This window comes from Alexandromys fortis, unplaced genomic scaffold (genome assembly GCF_014885135.2).
Source record: "Alexandromys fortis isolate MF-2015 unplaced genomic scaffold, M_Fortis_MF-2015_v1.1 scaffold_217, whole genome shotgun sequence".
NCBI classification, from domain to species: Eukaryota; Metazoa; Chordata; class Mammalia; order Rodentia; family Cricetidae; genus Alexandromys; species Alexandromys fortis.
In genome coordinates, this window is record NW_026068098.1 from 63,373 (window position 1) to 86,124 (window position 22,752).

Consider the following 22,752-nt stretch of genomic DNA (forward strand, 5'->3'; position numbering starts at 1 on the left):
AGGGAGATGGATGCGCTAGATAAAGGCTATGGGGTGAGGGGCATGTTCTGGAGGCAAGGCAAAGGGGCTGGAGACCTGGCATGAACCCAAAGAGCCAGAGGCATGGGAATACGGCCAGAAGGCTGGTCAAGGGAGTCCAGAGCTGGGCAGTTCCCTCATAGGGCAGCTGCTCCAGGCGAGCACAGCATAGAACAACAGTCCCCTCCTCTCCTGAGATTCTCACTACTAAGACCTCGCCACTGCCAAGATGAAAAGGAGCCATGACTGAGTGGGCAGTGGAGGTGCTGTGACCCACCTCACTGCAGGTAGGGACAAGAAGACCAGAGGAGCCCTAAGGCACCGAAATCAAAAGCCTGTGTTCTTCTCTGGGCAAGGAGACAGGAACTCAATCCCTTGACAGCTTTACACCCATCACCAGCACTCCCCACCAACCACCAGAAAGAAACCCTACTCTACCACACTAGGGGGGACCCGGCAGGTACCTAAGCCACCTGGTACACCACATGGACCTACAAGAATCAAGGCCTTCCTGACCTTGACTTGTGTAGTCCTTTCTAACTGAGGCCTTCTCCTGTTGTCCGGTAATCCCCTCAGACACGTCTTTCCCATCTCTCTGACTGCCTTCTCTCACCCGCCATGGCCTCCCAGTGTCCTAGTTTCAAGGACCTCGTCTTCAGCCTGTACCCAGGAGTCGTACATCCCATCCTCCGCTCATCCACACCTGCCTTCCTAAAGCCTCCTCCCTTCCTCCCTCCCTCTCCACCATCTCATACCCCAGTTCAGGCATTTTCCCCACCCACCCCCAGAACAGCTTCCCTTAATGACTAGCCCTTCAACCCCCACTCTGACTACAACTTTGGCCTTCTTCACCAATTCCAACCCCTCCAAGGTGAGCAGAGAACCAAGTACCCGGACACCTACCTGGGTGACCTTCTCCGTGACATTGTGGGTCCGCTCTTTTATCTTGGGAGCTATAATTTCCCGGTCACTGGTGGGTGAAGCCAGGAAAGGATCGCCTTTGAGGTCCACGAAGTTGAGGGTGATTTGGGGGATCTTGCTAATGGTGCGATAGCGCACGAGGTCCGAGTCTGAGGTGGAGTTAAGCAGGCCACTGCGCAGGGGGTGCATGGCCCCTGGGATAGAAAGAGAAAGCTTGGTCAGATGGGCAGGCCAGGAGCTGATGGGGAGCCAAGCCACTGACACAAAGACTACAATGAGACCAAACTCACTGTAGGGTGAGACAATATGCAGCGGGGTAGCTCAGGAGACCCATGAAAACAAGCAAGGGCTCGCCCCCTCTGAGCTTTAAGGAAGCATGCCACCATGAAGGGAAGGCAGGAGAAAGGTGTAGAAAGGATCAGATAGTGTCAGGAGCCTCTAAATCTCTTTTGTCTCTTTCTAGTTCCATGGGCATCCCTGTTCCGGGATGTCCTGGGACAGCCAGCCCCTTGGGCCGGCAAGGGCTCTGTGAGTAGAAGAATGCATGAGATGAATGGATACTAATAGAGTGAAAGGCCACTTAATGAGATTAAATAAGGACTTAATGGGATCTCCATCTCCCAGACTCCCAGGCACCCAAGAGGTAGAAGAGAAAGAGGAAATGGTGGGCCCGGGACAGGGAAGGCTTGGCAGACAGGAAGTGAGAAGCTGAAGTAGGGTCCCCCGGGCCTGCACCCTCACCGGTGCTAGCATGACGGGGTGGAGGGGGCAGTGCCCCAGCCCGCATTGCCTCGATGTCATCGGCGGAGGATGCCCTGCGCACGCTAGCACAGCTCTCTCGGGAGCGTGTCCGGGTCAGGCTGCAGCTGGAACCTGAGGCATCAGGGTTGAGGCTTTGAGCTCTTGGTGATGGGTGAGGGCCTCGGACACTGGCTGCTGGCGAAGCAGACCCTGGGCCCACCAGAGCCCGCCTCTCTTCTGCAGGCCCAAGCCCTGCCACATGGTTGTCCATGGCAGACACCTCATCCAGGGCCAGGGACTCACTGCTGGGCGCTGCAGGTGTGAGGTCCACGTCCACCACCACTGCCCCAGGGGCTCCAGCACTGCCCATGCCTCCTGTCCGCACAGATGAGTCCCTGGCAGTCAGCGCCAACAAGGCAGGCAGCTTCAGGCGGAAGGTCTTGGCTCGACCTGTGGGGGAAAGGGAGGCCTATGGAGTGAGGGTTGACCAAAAAGAACTGGAGACCCTGACAGTGGAAGGCCCTCACTCCAGTCCATGCACAGCGCTTGATTCCCAAACCCAGACAATTCTATCTAAAGCTTGTCATCAACTGCCCTTTCCCACCGCACTTTAGGTAGACTTTGTGAACTCTTTCATGATTCCACAACTGTACTGGTTGGGACACATTCAGAGATTGGTCTAAGCCTTGAGTGGGTCACCAAAGGTCACACAGTGAGCGGGGAGTGATGCCGAAAGCTCTCTCCTACATCCTGCTGGCATCCATAGAACTAGGACCACTAAAACCCAAGAGGCGAGCTTTGCTGTTTTAATTAAACCCAAAAAGTGCCACCTGGGGAAAGCAGAGGCTCTGAGCCTTTGGGCCAACCAGGGGAAATGTTTACAGCCGAGGCCAGCATGCCTTCCCATCCTCCCCTCCATTAACCTCCACTATTGGGACTTGGCCAGACCACAGAAGAGCTGGGTCCATGAAGAGAGCTTTCTAATGAGCCGATGGTTAGTGCTGCTTAAGCAAGCACCTATTATTCCTCCAGGGTGCTGGGTGAGTATCCAAAAGGCAAGGCTAGAAAACATGTGTTCTGCCTAAAGGACTTTGGGCCCTGCAGCTGCACAGGTGTTTGTCCATCCTGGTCCAGGTGGAACTGACCAGGTCTTCCTTGTTACTTGCATCCCCCCACACACATACTAACTACTTCCCTTCCCACAGAACCAGGGTCATGAGCAACATTCAATCCTGAGCTGGCTCAGGAGTTTGGCTGCACTTACCAGAAGCCAGCCAGCCGGTGGGGGCCCCCCTGTGATTGGTGTCACGAGCTGGGGACCCTACCATGTCCTTTTCCATCACTACTTCAAAGTTGAGGATGAACATGATGACAGCCCCATCCTCATTCTTCACAGGCACCACATCCACCAGACACAGGAAGCAGCTCCCTGCAGAGGAGGGAGAGCAGGGACCACGGTGACACTACATCTTCCTCACCACATAGGTAGGACACAAAGTGACCAGGAAGGACCTCTGAACCCAAAAGAGCCCATCCACTTCTACCGCACCCTCATAGCCCACACCTGCAATTCCTGACCCAGCCTGATCCTGCACCTGGCTGTGCCAGACTGCCAAGCCAGTCTGCATTTCTCCCCTCATTCTGTCTGTTCAACTCACTCACTGCTCACCTCATTTCTCAGTCCTCTTTCCCTGTTTCCATCTTCTCTCTCAGGCTTGTGGTCCTTTCTTCCTCTATGTTTTCATCTATATCCCCATCTTTCCAATGTGCCTTTGTTTTTCCCTCCTTCAAGGGCCAGGACCCCATGTTTTAGTCCAGAATCTCTGGACTCCAGTCCTAGCTCTGTTGCTAAAAGATATATACATTTATTTAAAAAGAAAAAAACCTGTCCAACATCCATGTGCCTCATTTTCCTCACATATAGAATGGAATGGTCGTCACTCTCAAGCTTGTATGAGCAAGCCCTAGCATGTGAACACTACAGATGGCTGGTTACTGTATCTGCCTTGCCTCAGTTCTCTTTAGATTGGTTCTCAGACATTGTGTAGTTCCACAAGACAATTATGCAACTTGAAATAAAGAGTTTCAAAAACTTTGTAACATTTTGGGACTGCCACAGTTTCCAAGCATGCAGTCTTCCACACCATGGAAGTACTGGACTGAGACATGGCAGAAACCAAGAACCCTGATCCCTCACCGAGTCTGAGAAACACTGATATGAGATCTTTCTTCACCTTCTTGTTCTTGACTCCTCCTTTCCTTCCCTCAGAGTCACTGGAGCAGGCCAAACAAGCCCACCAGTTCCCTTGGGCTCTCAGAGGAACACCATGCCCTCAATGGTGATTGCTGACCTGAGATGGACTCAGAGCAGTGCCCCTGCCAGGGTCAAGCTAAGAGTCCCACCTGCAGGAAGTCCTCCTTGATGAATCAGAAGGGTACAATGGCATCCTGGCCCTCTCACAGGGTCCCAGACAGGTTGTCAACTCCTGTCCATCATCATCCAGGCTCCCCTCTGCTCATCTGGCTTCTCTGCCTCCCCATGGTCACATCCCTTCTGAAGGGCCCAACACCTAGAATAACTAATGCGCCCTGGAAGCCAGAGACGGACCACGGTGTCAGTGGGACAGTGGGACAGTGACATGGAAAAGAAAGTCAGGAAGAGTAAAGAGTCACATGGTCTCTGGAGAGCCCTATCAACAAGCCTCTGTCTCCCTTACGTCTATGTCCTGGAACCTCCCTAGGCTGGTCTCTCTGCCCGACCACTGGCCCTGGTGTGCAGGAGGGTGGTGACTGGCGTCACAGGAAGACTCACTGATACCTGTCAGCCAGGCCTGAGGAGAGAGTGCCGATGTGCAGAAGAGCGAAAGCTGTGGCCAGGTCAGCCAGCTGCGAGGGCCCTGGCTCTTGGAGACACTGGCCAACCACAGTGCAGACATGCTGCGTAGGTGGGTGAGACCACGACAGACAAGTGATTCTAGCAGCTGTGGGTTCTCCGTGAAATGAGAGCCTCCAAACCCACTCAGACAAACTGGTACAGAGGTGAGGGCAAGACCCAGGAAAGCCTGTGGAGAGCTCTCTGCCCCACCCAAGACCCTACACTCACCATAGCCAGGACCCTCTTACCCTACCCAAGGGCCCTGAGCTCAGGAACTCTGCCTGGGTGTCCCTTTAGCAGCTGCTCTTGTCCCCTGACCTCCGGCCTCTGACACACAGCTGTGGTGTTGAAGCTGGGGGGGGGGGTGGCCTGGGCCCAGCTGGAGGCCGTTTGGCACCCAGACAGACAGCCTGGAGTTTATGTCCTAATATGGTGATGGCCGGCAGCGGCCTGAGCAGGAACTGGCCTCCTCAGGCAGGAGACCAAGATACCATGGCCTGGGAGACCCCAGCATCTACCCCCAAAAGCCCCAGAGATCTAGGCTCCAAGCTACTATGCTCAACAGGACATGTATCAAAGAGTCTAAAACCAAGATGACTTTGGCTCTTTCAGATGACTTAGGGGCTCTGTCCCTAAAGGGGACAGAAGTGATGACCTGGAGTCTTTAGCACTTTATCCCCAAGTTATCCCAGACTATTCTGCAAGAGAAAACGCACAGACCAGGACCCTGCTTCTCAGATGGCTACCTCGGCCCTTGGCATCTCAGATGGTGATTCCAGTCCCTGCATCTCACAATAATTGTTTTTAATTCTCCCAAGGAGAAACCTCAAGATATTCCCCTCTCACAGGACAAGCCTGACACTCCTTAATTGACATGCAAGGAATTTTTCTTTTCAAATATCACATCAAAGGCCTGGTTGTTCCAAAAATGTGACACACCCACACACCCACCGCCAGCCCTATCTTATCACTGAGGGAAACAGAGATTGGGGGTACTGTACATGGAAACAAGGAGAGCTGAAGACCAAGCACACCGTAGGATCTTGAGGTACCATCTCACTTCCCCAAGTTGTCCAAGTCTTATGTGACCTAACATGTCTCCAAACCCAGCTCTTTGGCCAGGCCTGCCCATAGGACCCTACCTTGTAGATGACTAGAAGTATGGAGAGGGTTCTTGAGGGTAAGAGAAGGAAAGCCAGCCTGGAGGCCCACAGATGGCTGAAGCTAGATACTAGCACAGAACAGATAGATAAGTTGTGGTCACCTTAGGCAATCAGGTTCCCAGCTAAGAAGAAAGGTTGAGAACAAGTGACTGAGCTGTCCCCAGGGATCCTGGGATATTGCCTATCTACCCAGCTTCTATGCAGCCTCAGGACCCCAGACTTACTCTGTTCCTCCCTCCCACTCTACTTGGGATCCTACCAGTGACCCAGCTCATCCAAGGAAGAGGCAGTCTCCAGGCCAGCCCCTGGGGCCAGAGCTAGGCAAGACTGCAGTTCCACCCAGCACCACTCTGTGGCAGGCACTGCCCACGTTCAAGAGGCAGACCGCCCTGGGAGCACTCCAGAAAGGATGGGACTGGGAGATGCTGAAAGGGGAGAAGCCGGAGTCTTATTCTCTTTCTCAAAGAGGAGGTGGCACAATCTGTGAGCCAGTCACCGTACAGAATGCTTGTCTGCCATACAAGGTTGATCACACCTACTCCACAGGTCCAAAGTCTGGATGAAATCACATAGTATATGACAAGCTTGGAGCCTGGCCTAACGAGAGCTCTGCATACTCAGAACAAAGACGAACCTTAGCAATTGGCCCCTGGGATAGCCTGATTTAAGTGACTAATACCAAAACATACCCTTTTTCCCCCAGCTCCAGACAGGCTTTAGAGCCCCCATTTTTGGGTGACAAAGCCTCTCTGCCCAATCTAGGCCTGTCCTTGACCCCTCAGGATAGAAATACGGGCAGGGTTGTCAGGTATGCTAGAAACCATATACCTAAGGAACTGGTAGAGCCTTTGGTCTTGATGACCTAGGCCAGCTAATCTCCCAACAGCCTTCAAAGATCATGCTGCTCACTGTAAGTCACCAAGAGAAGAGGCAACGGAAGGGACCCTGGTGCAGCAAGTTCAGCTCATTCCGACAGCAGAAAATGTCCCATTCAGACTACAAACCCTGGCTTGCTTGCATCCAGTGCCAGGTCAAACAAAGGGGCCCACTTTGGAGTGACATTACCCTGCCTGGTATCCTCACTCACCTAGGTCAGGCATCCATCCAGTACACCAAAACCTAATTTCCCACTTATGGGTACCACTGACCCAGGCCTGCCTTAGCAGAAGCTATGGCAGGTTGGGGAGAGGAGGCCTGCAGATGACCTGCACAGCCTCGGACAAGTTGGTAAGGTCAGAATCTCACCTGGCTCACCTGTAGGACAGCAGGCTTCATGGCTTCCCCATCGCCCCATGGTCTCACTGTGCATGCCAGCACAAGTGAAGCACTTAGGACAAGACCAAGATGTCCCTCGTGCCTACCCTGACTGAGACAAGTGTTCAATAGGACCCTAATTTGGCATCTGAACAAGATAGAGCAAGACAAAATATACAAAGCAGTGGATGTGCCCTGGAAAACCGAGGCAGTTGGTCCCAACAATCAGGAGACCTGGACTCTTGCTTTCCCTCACATTTGCTGTGTGCTGGAGACAGACCCACTTCTCTCTGAGCTTAGGCTCTCTATGGGTACTTCAGGGACAAGTGATTCCTGCTCTGGGGGCCAGATGAGGTGACAGATGGCCTTATAGAAGCATCTGGAGCTGTAATGAGGCAGAGTAGCAGGTCCCTGCAGGGAAGGTGACCTCTAGCACCCTCATCCTGGTCACCTCCCTTGCCCCACTCCAAGCAGGAGGAGCTGTGCCAAAATGAGCCCAAAGTCACACCGAGGGCAGGGAGGCTGAGGCTGCAGTTGGCCCTGTCCGCCCCCCAGGCAGAGGCTGTCTCCGGAGGAGCAGCCCAGGGCTGTGCAGTGTCAGGTTATATTTAGCCTGGTGGCGGCGACAGAAAGATGCAGCGGGAGCCGCTTCTGGCCAAGGGCCACCGTGTCGCTAACACCACTCTCATGGCCAGCCAGGGGGCTAGGGATGGCCAGGGATACTGCAGGCTTAGGGGAGAGGATGGGGGAGTCGGAGAGGCCAGCCAGTCAATGAGTCTGTGCCCTTGTGTCATAGTGTGTGTGTGTGTATCAAAGAAAGAGACCAATCCTGGGCTCATGAATCCAGGAACTGGGGTACTCCCTGACATGCAGGTTTGGGGAGCCACAAACCAGACTCCAAATCTCAGGAAACATTGCCTCCAGATGCACTCCTCCATCAGCCTTGCAACCAGAACCTGCCAACAATCTGTGTAGGGCCAAGGTCTCTGCTGGCATCTTATTTCCTGCTGAAACCCACAGCCTAGAGCATGCTTAAGCCATCTCCTCAGACTACAACTCCTCAAAAGACAACCTTCACCCAGGAAAGCTATGCTGACTGCACTCCAGGATCCTGGGGCCATGCCACCTCTTAGCTTATGAGTGAGGGTCATACCCTCTGCCTTAAGAAGGTAACACAAGTTCCTGAGAGAGAAGTCAGTGGGTAAAGGTGCCTGCCACCAAGTCTGACAACCTGAGTTTGATCCCTGGGGCCCAACATGATAGAAGAGAACTGACTTCCACAAGTTGTCCTCTGACCTCCTCAAACATACCATCACACACACACACACACACACACACACACGCCCAACATGATAGAAGAGAACTGACTTCCACAAGTTGTCCTCTGACCTCCTCAAACACACCATCACACACACACACACACACACACACACACACACACACACACGGTGTGAGGAAGTAAAGTTTTTCTAAAACAACTGTAGAATGATGGCACACTGACCTGGGGAAAGCTGCCTCCACCACTGCACCCACAGACCCAGCAGCACTGCTCCTGCTGTTGACCCTCTCACTTCCTCCTGTCCCCATCCCTCCCAGACCCCGAATCAGCTCACATGGATGCTTCTCTCTGGGAACTCATCCAATACCACACCCTTTGAAGAGGATATGTACACACACTGGCTTGTGGGGTGGGGTGAGTACCCACAACCCTAGAGACCTGCACCACAGAGACTGCCTTCACAGCAGGTGTTGACTGCACAGCTTTGGAAGGTCTCCTAATGACCTGCGGTTTGGGCCAGTGTGGACACAGTGTCCCTACCTCTCACCTCCCTTCTAGATCCAAGGGCCCTGACCAGTCTTTCAGTGCAGAATTACCCCGCATCCTAAGTGTGAACAGACAGAGACACCAAGAAATTCAGGTGCTTCTCCCACAGCAGCACTACATTTGGTCACGTTACTATCAAATAAGATGGTGCTTGGAACCTAAGTGAACCGTGTCAGCTGTGCAATGTCTGAGCCTTGCCCCTTTCTGCCCTCTACACTATTATGACCCTGACCCCTGTATTTGCAGCTATCATAGGGCATCGGGGGCACAGATCTGTCACTGTTCATGAGAGGGGCAATCCTGGGATCTCTGCCTTCTTCTGGGGTTCTGTAAGGTCCTGCGATCGTTTTCCATCTTGGCTCCCCAAACACAGGTGAGGGCCTAGAGAGCCGTTGGTATCTGAGCAGGCACAGCTGTCATTAAGTTAAGGGGACAATTTCTCCTGACTTGTTCTCTCATAGGACCCTGTGAAACAGCATAGCAAATACACTTGTCAGTAAAGGACCCCTGAAAAGTCAGGTGGCACATTCAAGAATGAAAGTCTATGACCATGACCCAAACAAATCTGAAAACTGGCATTAATTGCAGGATACAAAATCATCTCCCCAGAGAACCAACAAAGTCAAAAGATGAACAAGTCAAGAACTAAGAAAAGAGTTCCACCAACTAGACCAGCCACAGAACAGCACAGCCTCACACAAGCAGAAAGGAGAGCCAGAAAATGAGATGGCACTGGTGTACAAGTCCACACCTGTAACCCCAGCACTCAGAGTTGGCCTTGGCCTCACAGTGAGTTTAAAACTTCAGAAAACAGGGAGGAGCTAGCAAAAGGGCTCATGGGTAAAAGCATTTGCTTTGCAAACATAATGAGTTGAGTTTGATCCCCAGAACCAACAGTGGAAAGAGAGGGCCAGCTCCCAAAGCTACCTTCTGGCCTCTACACAAGCACTGACATGCAGAATCGCAATCACACATGTAAATTTAATAACTTGTAAAGGTCTTTTTCTTTTTTCCTTATCTTTGTATGTATGCATGTGTGCATATCTGTGTACGTGGATGCACATGGGCCATGATCTGCATGCGCAAGGCAGAAGACAACCTTGGGTATTGTTTCGCTACCACACACACCAAGCTAACTGGCTCACGAGTGTCCCAAGGTTCTTCTGTCTCCACTTTCCGTTTTACAGGGTTACAGTCACGTGCTACTGTGGCCAGCTTTCACTCCAGTAGGTACTGGAGATTCAAGCTCAGGTCCTCACACTTTTCCAGCAAGAACTTTCTCCTCTGAGCCATCGCTCCAGCGCCATCGCTCCAGCCACCCAATCTCGTTTTCAATAACTGACAACGGAGCAGCTAACGGTGGCCAAGGATGCACAGGTGAGGAAACAAAACTCTGGAGCCATAAGGTAGGTGAAAATAAGGTGGCCCAGAGAGACACGGTCCAGGATCTTACTGAAACTTACAACGCTGTTAATTCTTCTAAGTAACCTACAAGACTAACCTAACTCTGATTGAGGCTCTAGTGAAGTCAGTGTGTGGGGCACACCTGTTATCTGAACATGCAGAAGGCAGAAGCAGGATAGTGAGTTCCAAGCTAGCCTAGGATGTAAAGAGAGATACTGACTCAAAATAATAATGATAACAAACAAATGGAAGTTAAAAAGAAGAAGGAAAAAATCCAGGTATGGCTTGCTATTATCCAAGCCCATGGGAGGCTGAGGCAGTGGAATTGCTACAGTTCAAGACAAGCCTGGACTACTTCATACATAGTGAGTCCCAGGCTACAGTATAATATCTTATCTAATAAATAAATAAAATAAATAAGCAAGCCATTTTTTGAATTTTAATTTTTTTAAAATTTAAATAGTGGGAGGCTTCGTCTTTTTGATTACTGAGACACAGTAAACACCATAACGTTGTGCTTGTTACTGTTTTATACATCCTGATGAACAGACAGACAGATATTGGGGGTAGAGGCAGATCCACAGCTACACAGCAAGTAACCTATGCTAAAGATGCCCCACAAAGCAATGGAAAAAAACAGACTAGATGTGTTGGGAAAGTTGGCTCCTTACATGGAAAAAGTACAACTTGATCCTTACTTGACACTACATCCAGGGAGGGCTCAGGGTGGATCCAACACCCAACTGAGGAAGGTGAGACCAAGGAGCCAGAGGAGAGACGTGGACCTGTGGGGACCTCTCAGCCTTCACATAGGAATGGGTCTTCAGTGGGAGTTCAAGAGCACAAACAAAACTAGCAGTGATGATTCTTTGTACCCAAACAAAGAATCTTTGTCTTTAACTGAACAGAGACCAAGAGGGAGAAGTTATTCACAATTCAAACAAGGAATTAACATAGGGAATATATACTGTATTCATTTGTATTTCTAAAACACACATGCAACCCCTGGAAATGCACGGGAACAAAAGAAAGCAGTCTTACAGAAAGATAAGCAAAGGATACAATCAAACAGCTCAAACGGGAGAGCTCAAACAGCTATCAAGCCTAAAAGAGATACACTGACCTACAAAGAAGAGCAACAAGCCCACAAGACTGGCAAAAATTAGAAAGGGAGATGATGCCAAATGTGGCAGAGGTGGGAGAGTATGAGTCCCCATTCGGGAGGCAGACAACAGGGTTGGCTATTCGGGCGCACAGTGGGGCAACAGCCAGCTAAGAATCCCCATATCCTGTATTTCAACAATTTCACTTCTAAGGCATGCAGCCCACAGACACCCTCACACAAGTCTGGAAAAGACTGTATAAGAGAAGGTTCAATGTGGCACTGCCTCTGGTGGCAGAGGTAAAGACTATGCGAGGTCCTTCACTGGGACAGTACATAAGTAAAACATGCTCCTAGATAGGAAACCACAGACTGGACATTCAGTGGCAGGCCACCTGTAGATAAAGTTGGGCTCCTGGATAAGAAAAGTGAATGCTAGAATACAATACACAGCACAATACCATTTGCATAAATTAAATCCATATGCATCTATCCAGTCAAAATACACATTTGCAAGAACATATGCGAACAGCATATTCATAGGGAGTATATTTGAATGGCTGCCTATAAGGAGTGTCACGGAACTGAGAAATGAAATGAAAAGAAAACGCAGAAAAGAAAATGAAAGAAAAAGAGAAAACCTTTGGCATGAGTACTAGGGCCTCACTGATTTGAGGAGCTGAGCCTTCAGGAACCTTGGCAGGGAGATGAAAGACAGGCAGAGGTACTGTAAGAGCCACACAGCAGACAACCTTCTCCCCACGGTCTCAACTGTCACCATGAGGTGACAAGCAGACAGCCCTGGCATGCCATGTTGCTGTGTTGGTACGTGTTTGGGGAATGCCCTCGACCCACCATTCAGGGGACAAGGACTTTGATCCACTTCAGAAACAAAAGCTACCAAAACTCTTAGATTCCAACCAAGTGCAAGCCTCTTGAGACCCTGAGCTCATCATACCCCAGAAGAAGCTTACGCAAGGCAGTCCACACAGGGCTCGAGAGTAGAGAGGAACTGGGCCGGAGGTCCCATTCAGGTCCCTACCTGTTAGATAAGTCCTTTAGCCTCTGCAAGCCTCTGCAAGAGATTCCCCTCTTGGAAAAATGACTGAGAAACTTTACCAGTAGAAGACTGCAAGGACCACCATGCATACACTATAAAGCGAAGTCACCTGACCGTTCCTAAGTGCTACCAAGAGCCGCCAGCTCCCAGATGACTTTGCTGAAGCTTTGTTCCCCTCTCAGGCCTCCTCCCATTCCTTCTGAGTGCATGTTATGATGGCTCCCACACTGGGTAATTCCAGGACAGCCCACAAGTGCCTGACCCCAAAACCCAGCCCAGGGGTCTTTATGGAGCATAAGGGGCATCAACAGGCACTGGGACCCTCCTGATCTGGTCCGTACTCTAGCATCTCTCCCAGCTCTTCTCTGACCCTGATTCAAGATCTCCTTGCATGTCAGGCAGAGAATTTGCCATTCCCTTATGCACGGAGCCAAATACCACTGCTCTCCTGACTGCACACAAAGTGGGAAGGCAGGCTTTAGAGGAGAGGGGCAACTCTCAGGCCAGCGAGTGTTCTCTAGAAGAGGTGGTCAGGCCCCCTCAGGGATGCTGAGTAGGAAAGGGCTTCCTCAGAACTCGCAGTTCATACTGCACAGGAAGCCACCCAAGTTCACCCCATCTCACACACCAGGCTGGCTCTCTTGCTGTTCCAGTCCCCCTCCCCAGAGCCCAAGGCCACTGTCAACTCTGCTTCCACCTAGACAGCTCTGCATAAATATTTACATAGTTCTTCTGGGGCTTCGGAGACACCACACACAGGAGCAGGAGGCACCCTCCTGATACTGTCCAGGCCCAGGGGCTCTGAAGAGACAGCATCCTTCTGTCCTCACAGACCGGAAGCCCCTAGCAGCCCAATGCAGCCCACCATGGGGCATCTGGAAGAAAAGTCTCAGTAGAGACAGAAAGATGGAGGCAGGCCCTACCAGAAACTACCACCTGCCCCAGGCTCCAGGCTCTGTCAGATCCTGACCAGGATGACAAGCATATCTGTGCTCCCAAGAAGTGAGCACACCTTTGATCCTAGCAGAGGCAGGTGAATCGCTTTTGAGAGGCCAGCCTGACTTATGCAGTGACAGCTAGGACTGAATAGAGAGTAAAACAAAAAGAAGCAGGTAAACACTCCAAGGCTTTGTCCCCATGGAAAAAGCCCTAAATTTAAGCCTTTGGCCCCTCCTAGGAAGGATCCAGGCTAGTTCCCATGCAGAGTACAGAAACAGCTAGGCACTGACCTCTGAACTCTGCCTTCCCCTCAAAACCTCCCCCTTCACAGAAAGCATCTTTTCATCAACTCAGACACCACATGATTGGGGGTGGGGGGTGAGGAGAGTGTCTGATAGAGGAGGGTCACAGCAGGGGCAGAGCAGGACCTCTGGCTTCAGTGACCAGGAAAGGCAGGGAAGAGAGAAAACCAGGACTAAGGACCTGGGTTATAGGGGTAGTGGAATGCCCAGAGGTTGGCGACTGGTACCACCAGAGCCTGCTTGAGTACCTGGAAAACCAGGGTGTGAGTCAGGATTCAGCAGTATAGCAAATGTGGAGACACAGCACACTGGGGAGCTGGCCTGGACCGAAGGTCCCAACCCATCCCCCTCAGTCACAGCATCAGCTGTAGCAGTGGGGACCCTCTGACCTTGTTGCCGTGGCAACTGGCCTGCAGCTGGAGTGAAGAAGCCAATAGACTCTTCTCCAGAGACATCCCCCATCTCCACCCACACACAAGCTCCTGGGGACACAGGGACACAGAGACAGGGACAGGACAGTCAGAGGTATGGTAAGACAGATAAAGCCTTTCAGACTAAGGCCTGGGGAATTGGGGATGAGTAAACAGGACAGAGGAGATAGGGAAAGAAGCAAGAAGGCTCCATGGTGCTGAAGGAACAGAAGGAATAGACAAAATGGGAAAGAGGCAAAAATGGAAAGGCCAGGGCCAGGTAGGCAGGTCAGAGACCAAGGCAGGGAGGCTTGAGCATGGAGAGGGAGAAATGCCAAGAGGACGGGGCACAGTAGGCAGGCAGGGCACAGCAGTGGGCTGGGAGGCAGCAGAGAGGCGGGAACAAAGAGCGAAGACAATAGAAGGGACAAGGAGAGAACCACATCCCCCCTACCCCCACTACGGCAGTGTAGGGCAAGGTGTGTCCCCAGCCAGCACCTGCTGTCTGAGGCACTTCCCCAGAAATGTCACATCCTGCCAGACCTGCACTACAAGGTTCCTTTCACAATTCCACTCTGACCCTGGGCCTGACCTAAGGGGCATCAGTAAAAGGCCAGTGAACTGGGCACACTATGTCTCCTCTCCACCCACACTCCCACAGTCTAGCTTCCCCACCTCCCAGCAGACCCAGCAACTAAATAATGGGGCTGTCTGGCTCCAGACCCTGAGACTGCACAGAGCTGAGTTAGAGGCTCCGACACAGCACAGCTGTCCTTAGCGGCGCCTGCCAGCAAAAGGCCCTGCCTCCTCCCCAGCCATTCCCCCTCCCTGGGGCTGCAGCCCAAGGACCTACTCCTCCAGGGCTGGCCCTGGCAGACACTCTGGGAAAGGCTTGGACAAAAACAGGGGTTGGCATTGGCATTGGCACACTTCTCCTCTGACTTTGTACATGCTCCACGCATCAGTACACACACACACACACACACACAGGAAGCCCAGGTCAGGCATGAGGGATTTTGTATCTTTGTATCACAAGACAGAGGGCAGAGAGGCTGAAGAATCTGTCTGCATTTTACCCTCAGCTCAGAATGCCAAGGTAAGTGGGTCCCCAGGTAGATGAGGGCCTGGGCCAACCTGTTGGCCACTGGGAGTTATCTGATCCCCATGGAAACTAGGTGAGAACAAAGAAGGGGCAGAAGGCAGCAGCTGGCATAGGGTTTCCTGGGTCACTGCCCCCATTTGGAGTAGTAACCTGGAGGAGGTAAGAGCATGGGCTAGCACAGAGACTTGGATTCTAGGCCCCATTCCCCCAAGGATACACTGGTCATGGGACCTCCACCACAAGACTTCACCTGTTCCCCAAATGGCTGGATCAGGGGACCTTCAACATCCCTTGACAGCTCCTCTGCAAGAGTCTCCCAAAGAAGTCAGCATGGGCCAAAAAGCTCTGTGCTACTTGAGAAGGCTATATCTAGGCTATAGCCAAAAGCAAAATCAGCCCCACCTCTCTGCTGCCAAGGGATCAAATCCTCAAACACAGCAATGTCCACCAAGGGATTAGAGTGTGCTCACAGTGGAAGACCCTGTACTGTGAGCATTTTCTCAAAAGTTCAACACTCTTGCCAAGCCTAGTGATGCAGGCTTATCATACCAGTTACCTTGGAGGCCCACCTGGGCTACCAGGTGAGTTCAAGGCCAGCCTCGACAACTTACTGAGATACTATCTCAAAACAAATAAATTTAGGTCCAGGTGTGGTAGTGCACATCTTTAACCCCAGCACTTAGGCGGCAGAGGCTGGCAGATCACAGTGAGTCAATGCCAGCTCTATCTACATAGATAGAGCTTTTGTCTCAACCCTGGCAAAAGACAAAAAGAAGGAAGGAGAGGGAGAGCTAGCTAGCACTGCCAAGATGACCGGCAGGTACAGGTAAAGGCTGAAGGAGAGAATCAACTCCCTGGAATTGTTCTTCACACACACACGGCAGCATTCATCACCGTCACACAGCTCTGGCTGTGATCCCTAGTTCTGAAGAGAGAGAAAAAGAGAAAGAGAGAAAGCCCAGCATCCCAAGTAAGCACTGAAATAAATTTGTGAAAATCAGTCAATTGGGCTGGTGGGGGATTTCCCACATTACACCTGACCCCAGGACTTAGGTGTTCACACGCATAAACCTGTGGTTTGGAAACTTAAGTTTTCCCTGTGTGGAGCCCTCTAGTTCTCTGGTGTCGTTGTCAGTCCATGACACACAGCAAGACAGTGTGACATGGCTCTGATCAGACATGAACTCCACTTCAAGTGCTGATGCTTCCGATCTGTGTGACTAAGGACGGTCTTAATTTCTCTGAACTTCAATTTCATCATCCTTAGAAAGAGATTAAAAGTGGCATCTACATCTCATGTGTTCTATGAGGATTACACAAGATAACACATATCCCAGTACCTGTAAGCTTCCCGCTACTTCATCCCCTTCCTGCCTGCTAGCCAGAACCCCAATTTGCACAAGCAAGCTCCCCCTATATGCTATCCAAGGACATCACGGGCTACACACCTATAAAGGAAGCCCCTTAAAGATGCCAACCTTCACAGGCAGCCTCAGCCACCATGGAACATGCACAGCCAAGACATGGGGCTTGATGCTCCCATTTGCCACAAGAGGCAGGGTGGGCTCACTGTGAATAGCCAACAAGCTCCCTGAGAGCACGAACGTTGCCTTTACTGTAGGCAACTCTATGTTCAAGAGCTCAGCTCTGAGCTGGGTTTCCAGGATTGTAGTGAAAGTTATGAAATATTCACTGATGAGAAGCCGAATTCTGGAACACCTTCCCAGCCCTCCAATACCCACTATCCCACCACTTCTCTGACCTCCTGACTGAGCAGAGCCCACCCAGCAGCACAGGCCTAGTATGAGAGCAGCTCCACCCACTGTGTTTATCCGCTTTCTACTTTGCTCTCCGGAGGCGCAGAGCAGCTGGGTGGGGAGGTGGTGGCTGAGCAAAGACACCTGGCCACGAGGGAGTTGAGGGGCGGGGCGGGGCGGGGTGTTCTGCAGACCAGACAAAGGGAACGGAGGTTGTGGGAAGAAGTGTGATTGAAGCGCAGAAGAGAAAGGAAGGCGGGAGGAGAGTGACAGCAGATACAAACCCTTCCGCTTCACCCTCTGTGACATCTTTCAGGAAGTCACCTGGCTCAGACTGACCTACAGGTAGCTAGAATTCAGTGGATGGGAATCAGCACCAGCCACCAGCTATTACCACCAGCTACGCACGCAGCTACTATCTCTGCCTGGGCAAATGTCAGCCTACCTAGCTCAACATAATGACACCTGCCAAATAGTTAAGTATGGAAGGTGCCAGGACCCCTCACTCTTAGCAGCTCCAAGGCCAACCTGAATGCCAACCCACCAGATTTGAGACCTAGGCCACACCCGCCCCGAGACACAGAGCCACGCCCCCGCCTGGGCCCCGCCCCCACGGAACACGCACACTTCACCAGCCTCCCGCAACCACATATCCCGCCCCACTGTTCCCCCCCACACACACACACACACGCTCATTCTCTCGAGGCCCGGCCCCTCGCCATAGCCACGCCCCGGCCCCGCCTACCATCTTTCCGGTAGAAGGCTATCTCCACTTTGCGCTCCTCGGCGCCCAGCAGGGCCTGCGCGATCTGCGCGGCGGCACGGCGCTGCGTGCGCGGCCCGTGCAGGAAGTCGCAGGTGCAGGGCCGCTGCATCACCTCGGCCCGCGAGTATCCGCACAGCTCGCAGAAGCCGTCGTTGCAGTAGATGACGGCGCAGTTCTCCACGCGGGCGTTAGCGATGATGAACTTGCGGCCTGGGGGGGAGGCAGGGATGTGCACGTGAGCGGGGACACCAGTCTCGGGGGCTCCCGGCCCTTCCTCACATTCGCTCGTAACATACTGCTGTCCGACCCTCGTCCGCACCAGGGAGGGGGAGCCCAACCCCGGCCGAACGCAGCTGTGCCCAGACACAGGTGCCTCAACCGGGCGCGGCCTAGCGACACGCCCCCCCCCCAACCCCCGGCCCGGCCGGCTGGCTGCGTGGCTTTCCCCGGGCAGAGAGCCAGCGGCCAAGGCCGGCCTGGGCGGGTGTCAGCAACGCGTGTCAGCAGCCGCGGCGGAGGGATAAACACAGCCTGGAAAGGGAGCATGGGAAGGGCAGGAGATGGCGGCCAGCCTCCCCTTCGCACCAGCTTCTTTGGCTTCTTCCTCTTGAGAGGGGACTGTCCCTAGAAAATAAGTCACTCGAGTACCTACCCCCAGACTCCCTCGGGTCAGTGCCTACTATGACTTCCACACTTTATCCACAGGCGGTCGGATGCTGAGGAGTGGGTGAGCCAAAGGATGAGGGAGTGAACTAGAAGACCTGGACAACCCACTGGGCAGTTGTTAATATCGTCATCTTATGGATGAACTCAAGAGAAGTTCAGCCCAATGCCCAAATCAGGCAGCTCATTCACAGTAAAACCAGCTTTTGAATCTTGTCTGGCAGGACAGCTGGGGGTCACAGTCAGAAATCCAAGGTCATACAGAGCAAGGAAAGCAACCTGCAGTTTCACATCCCAGAGCCTGCAACTCCCTAGAGCCCAGAGGTGGGCCCAAGACACTGGCCCACTGTGGGAAAACAACCCTGGGAAAGATGACAACCTCTAGGGATAGACCCCATCAGAAAAAGGAAGTCCAACAGACCCATTGCATCTAGACTTGGCTCATCCAACCCACACCTGCCCCAAGGGCCAGGCAGGTGGGTGAGCAGCAAGTCAGTTTGTGCCCAAGTGAGATGTTCTAAGGATAGGCGCCATCTATAAACAGGAATCCTGGCCACTTTGGCCTTTAGTGCTGTGATGTGCAATTGAAGTTGAAACTCTCCTTCCCTCCTCCTCAGGGAGCCTTCAGACTGCAGCTCTGCACAGTCCTGAAGGGGAACCCCAGGCTGCGCAGCAGGGGCTCCCTGCAGCAAGGCCAGGCTGTCAGGATCTAGCCTCCTGACTTCTGCCATCTTTCCCCTGCCCTCAAGGAAGTTACTTTTGAGAGTTGATAGTCATCTTTAGTTCCCAAGGCCTACCCGGATTCCCAAGCAAGTATCAACCCAGAGCAGAGCTTCTTGTCAAATGAAAAGACCTTCTAACTCTGCCTCCATCCCACTTCAGCCCAAGATGGTCCAAAGTACCAAGCACCCATAGGAGAAAAGTGCCCCCCCACATCCAACTCCCAGACTAGACGAGCAGAGCAAGTTCCTTGGAAGGCAAGTCCTACTCCACCACACCCCCTTGACTGAAATCCTAGATCTAACTGAAACAAAAGGAATCTCCAAAGCCCTGGAGCTTATCCCTTGGTTCACAGAAGTGGAAACTGAGGCTGGGGGGGTCATTCAAGGTCATCTGGCAGTCAGTAGCAGAGGTAGGGCCAGAAGCCAAGCCTTTAGGATCTAGTCCAAGGTCTTCTCAGATTCTGCCCCGTGCCTACCCAGTTGGTAGGAAACTAAAGCCTGCCCCCAGCCCCTAGGCCTGCACCAATGTCACTGATCCACCCCCTCAGGATCATCTTGTTCTTCATCTAGGGACAATGCTGCCCATCCAACTGACCCCTCCCTCCCCCCCACAGCACAAGCGCGCGTTGTCCTGTGTGCACAGGGTCACGGGCAAGGAATGTCACTCTCGGGCTCCCAGGGTCCTTGACAGTCACACCCTGAGGACGGGCACACCAACACCAGAACATTCACCTAGCCCAAGACACTTCTAGAAGTCTCTCTTGCTAGGTCAGCATAAGGGGTGCTGTAATCCCCAAATGGGGCTTGGGGTGCTGTCCAGAGCAGGAAAACCCATCACATAGGTGCTTCATAGCCAGCCTGTTAACCCCAAAGCCAGCTTTAGGGCTGCAGCACCCTCTTACCACCGGACCCACAATCTTGCAGACTTGCAGGTGACACCTTTTGACTGCCCAAGCAGACTCAAATTCTTAAGTGACACAGGGACTTGGCCATATACATGCCACACACTCAAGAGTAGATTGGTTACTGATCCTACACTCTTAGTTTCTGTCTCTCCCGTGGAACACGGTCAAGACTGGCATATGCACTGTACTTTTAGGGTTCAATGCTTGGGTCATATACATCGTCATGGCCACACACACAGTCTCATAAACTCTGGGCATTTAGAGGCAGAAACACCCGCATATCTCATCCTACCTCCCTTTTCTGAACATTCCAGGAGTCACACACACTCTCTGACCCCAAGCTACAACATTAAGTCCCTTGGTCCCATACCAATGATCCCCTGACACCAAGCCTTGGCCCCTCGGCTCCTGGCGTAAGTCTCAGGGCCCACCATCCCCAAATGATTCACATTTTGCACTGTACACGGCCCGGGCACGCCCCCCATCCACACTCGGCAGGCCTGGACCCAGCCCCCCAAACCTCCTCAAACCCCCTCCCCATTTTGCCCCCTCCCCCACTCACTTTGGCCCTCAAACTTGCGGATGATGGTGTCGAGGAAGGTGTTCTGCGGCGCGACGTGGCCCCTCCGCACCGGCATCCTGAGCCCATGGGCGGGCCGGGCGGGCCCCCACCCACCCTGGCCCGGCCCGGCCCAGCACTAGGCTTCGGGTGGCCTGGCCGGGCCGTGGTCTCCGCACCCCGCTGCCAAGCTGAGTGCGGGCGGGGCCGGAACTGGACTGAGGGCGCGGGGTCCTCGGCTAGCGGCTGCCGGCTCCGGACCGCGGGCCGGGCCTGAAGCGGCTGGAGCTGCGGCGCCGGCACACCTGTCTGTCGACCCGGGCCGGCGGTGCCACGGGCCCCGCTCCGCCTCGTCCCCGCGCTGCGCTCCGCCAGCCCGAGCGCCCTGCTCCCGGCTCGCGCCTGCCCGCCGCCGCGCCGACAGCCTCTCCAGCGCCCGCGGCTCGGGCAGCGCCTGCGGCTTGGTCCGGCGACTGAAGGGTTAATGCGGCGCGCGCCCCTCCGGCTCCGGCCCCCGCCTCCCGGCCCCCTCCTGCCGCCGCGCGCCGACAGCACCGCCCTCTCCCCGCCACCCCGAGCGCCCGCCCTTCTCATTGGCTGAGCCGCGCCGAGCGCTCCCCGGGCCCCAACCCCTCGCTCTGCTACCGAGCCCCCGGGACTCGCGCTCCACCGAGAGGGGGGAAGGGACCCTTAGGTAGGGGAACCGTGAGGACAGGTGCGACGGCCGGTTTTGGAGGTGGCCAGGGAGAGGGGCCTGGGGATACCGCCCCCCTCCCAGACTCGGGACTGAGAAACCTGATTTGATGGGACAGGGCCAACCTTTATCCCCTGCTTCTCTACTGCACCTAGGACAGGCTGAGTACACACAGCTTACTCTCAGAATCTGCTGTGGGTGACTTGGCTGAGTGAGGCCTAGACTCTGAGAAGATGGGCTCCAGGACCAGGGGAGACCCGGGAAATGGGAAGAACAGGGAATGTGGACGCTGTAAATTTTTGAGATAAGGGTGGGTGAGCCGGAGGAGAGGCACAGACTCCCCGATCACCCCGATCGTGAACATACAAACGGACAAGGCCCTCTCGGGGGTTATTCGAATCTCTTCATGGGTGGCGCGCACAGAGGAACACTGACAAGAGTTGCGGCCTCCTAGCTGAGAGATCAAAGAAAGGTTTCTGAGAGCGAGGTCCCAGCCAAGGGATCCCCGTGTGCTAGAGGCCTGCCCTCCCTCTGTAGAGCCAATCTCGTAGGCCCAATACGAGGGCTTGGGGCCCTGAGCTGGCCGGGGCGGCCCAGCCCCTCGGAAAACCCTGGCCTACCCGCAGGCCCCTCCCCCTGCCAGCTGGCTCTCTCCAGCTGCAGCTCCCTTATTTAGGCAAGGAGGTCTGAGGATGCTCAAGGGCAGGCAGGGTGTCTGCCCGCCGCCTGCCCACTGCCTGCCCATCGCCTGCTGGGGCCTGAGTAGGGGTCTTTGGCGGCTGAGGTGTCCTTGGTTTGAGCAGCTAAGCAACGCCTGGGGCAGGACAAGGCCGAGAGGCGAGTGTTGACAGCTGAGCAGGCCTGTGGTAGGGAGGAGCCGGCAGCTGGAGTTGAGGAGGCCTTGAATCCCCTCCCTTGCCTGCAACCCGGATCAGAGGCCTGTCTAGATGGATGGGGCCATGTGGGGGCTCCTGAGGGCTTGCAGCTGCCTCTGTCCTTGGAGCAAGGGGCTGGGTCTTGTTACCAGCGAGAACCGTCATGGGATATAGGGGGGAAGGGAAGAACAAAGGATGAAGACAGAAACCGGCTGGAAAGAGGGAGGCCAGGCAAAGAAAGGTCACCATGAGACCACCCCAGCCAGGCTCTCACCTTCCATCCAGGAGTAAAAACCTTCACACTCTAAGGCCACACAGGGCCACTGGCCAGGAGATAACACTCTTTTTTATTTGCTAGTGGGTGGGCAGTGACTCAGGGAGGCAGCCGGTGGGAGAGAAGGAGGTGGCTTCCACCAGCTGATGCTAAAAACGTCCAGAGGCTCCTGCCTGCACAGTCATCCCTCAGACCCTTCCCACCTCCAGCAGCTTCCTCCCTCACACCCAGGATGCCCAGGGCCTTCCCCAACTTGTAACTTGGCATCAGAGGCATCAGCACACATCTAGCTGATGGTCTAGCTCTTCACACACACACACACGCACACACACACACTCACGCACGCACACACACACACACGCACACACACACACACACTCACGCACGCACACACACACACACTCACGCACACACACACTCA

At 53.7% G+C, this 22,752-nt stretch overlaps 1 protein-coding gene across 4 annotated transcripts in view; it reads right to left on the bottom strand.

Moving 5' to 3' along the window:
• Kcnh2 (potassium voltage-gated channel subfamily H member 2) overlaps nucleotides 1-22,752 on the bottom strand; it is a 63,787-nt gene that overhangs the window by 10,376 nt on the left and 30,659 nt on the right. For 3 of the 4 annotated variants that reach the window (XM_050123710.1, XM_050123712.1, XM_050123711.1), the window contains exons 2-5: nucleotides 17,619-17,849; nucleotides 2,945-3,109; nucleotides 1,681-2,130; nucleotides 922-1,133 (exon numbers count right to left, since the gene is read on the bottom strand). In XM_050123710.1, coding sequence (XP_049979667.1) covers nucleotides 922-1,133; nucleotides 1,681-2,130; nucleotides 2,945-3,109; nucleotides 17,619-17,748 — 957 coding nt within the window. In that variant the 5' untranslated portion in view covers nucleotides 17,749-17,849. Of the gene's footprint in view, nucleotides 1-921; nucleotides 1,134-1,680; nucleotides 2,131-2,944; nucleotides 3,110-17,618; nucleotides 17,850-20,491; nucleotides 20,980-22,752 lie in introns of those variants that run through there. The other variant, XM_050123709.1, reaches the window with a different exon arrangement.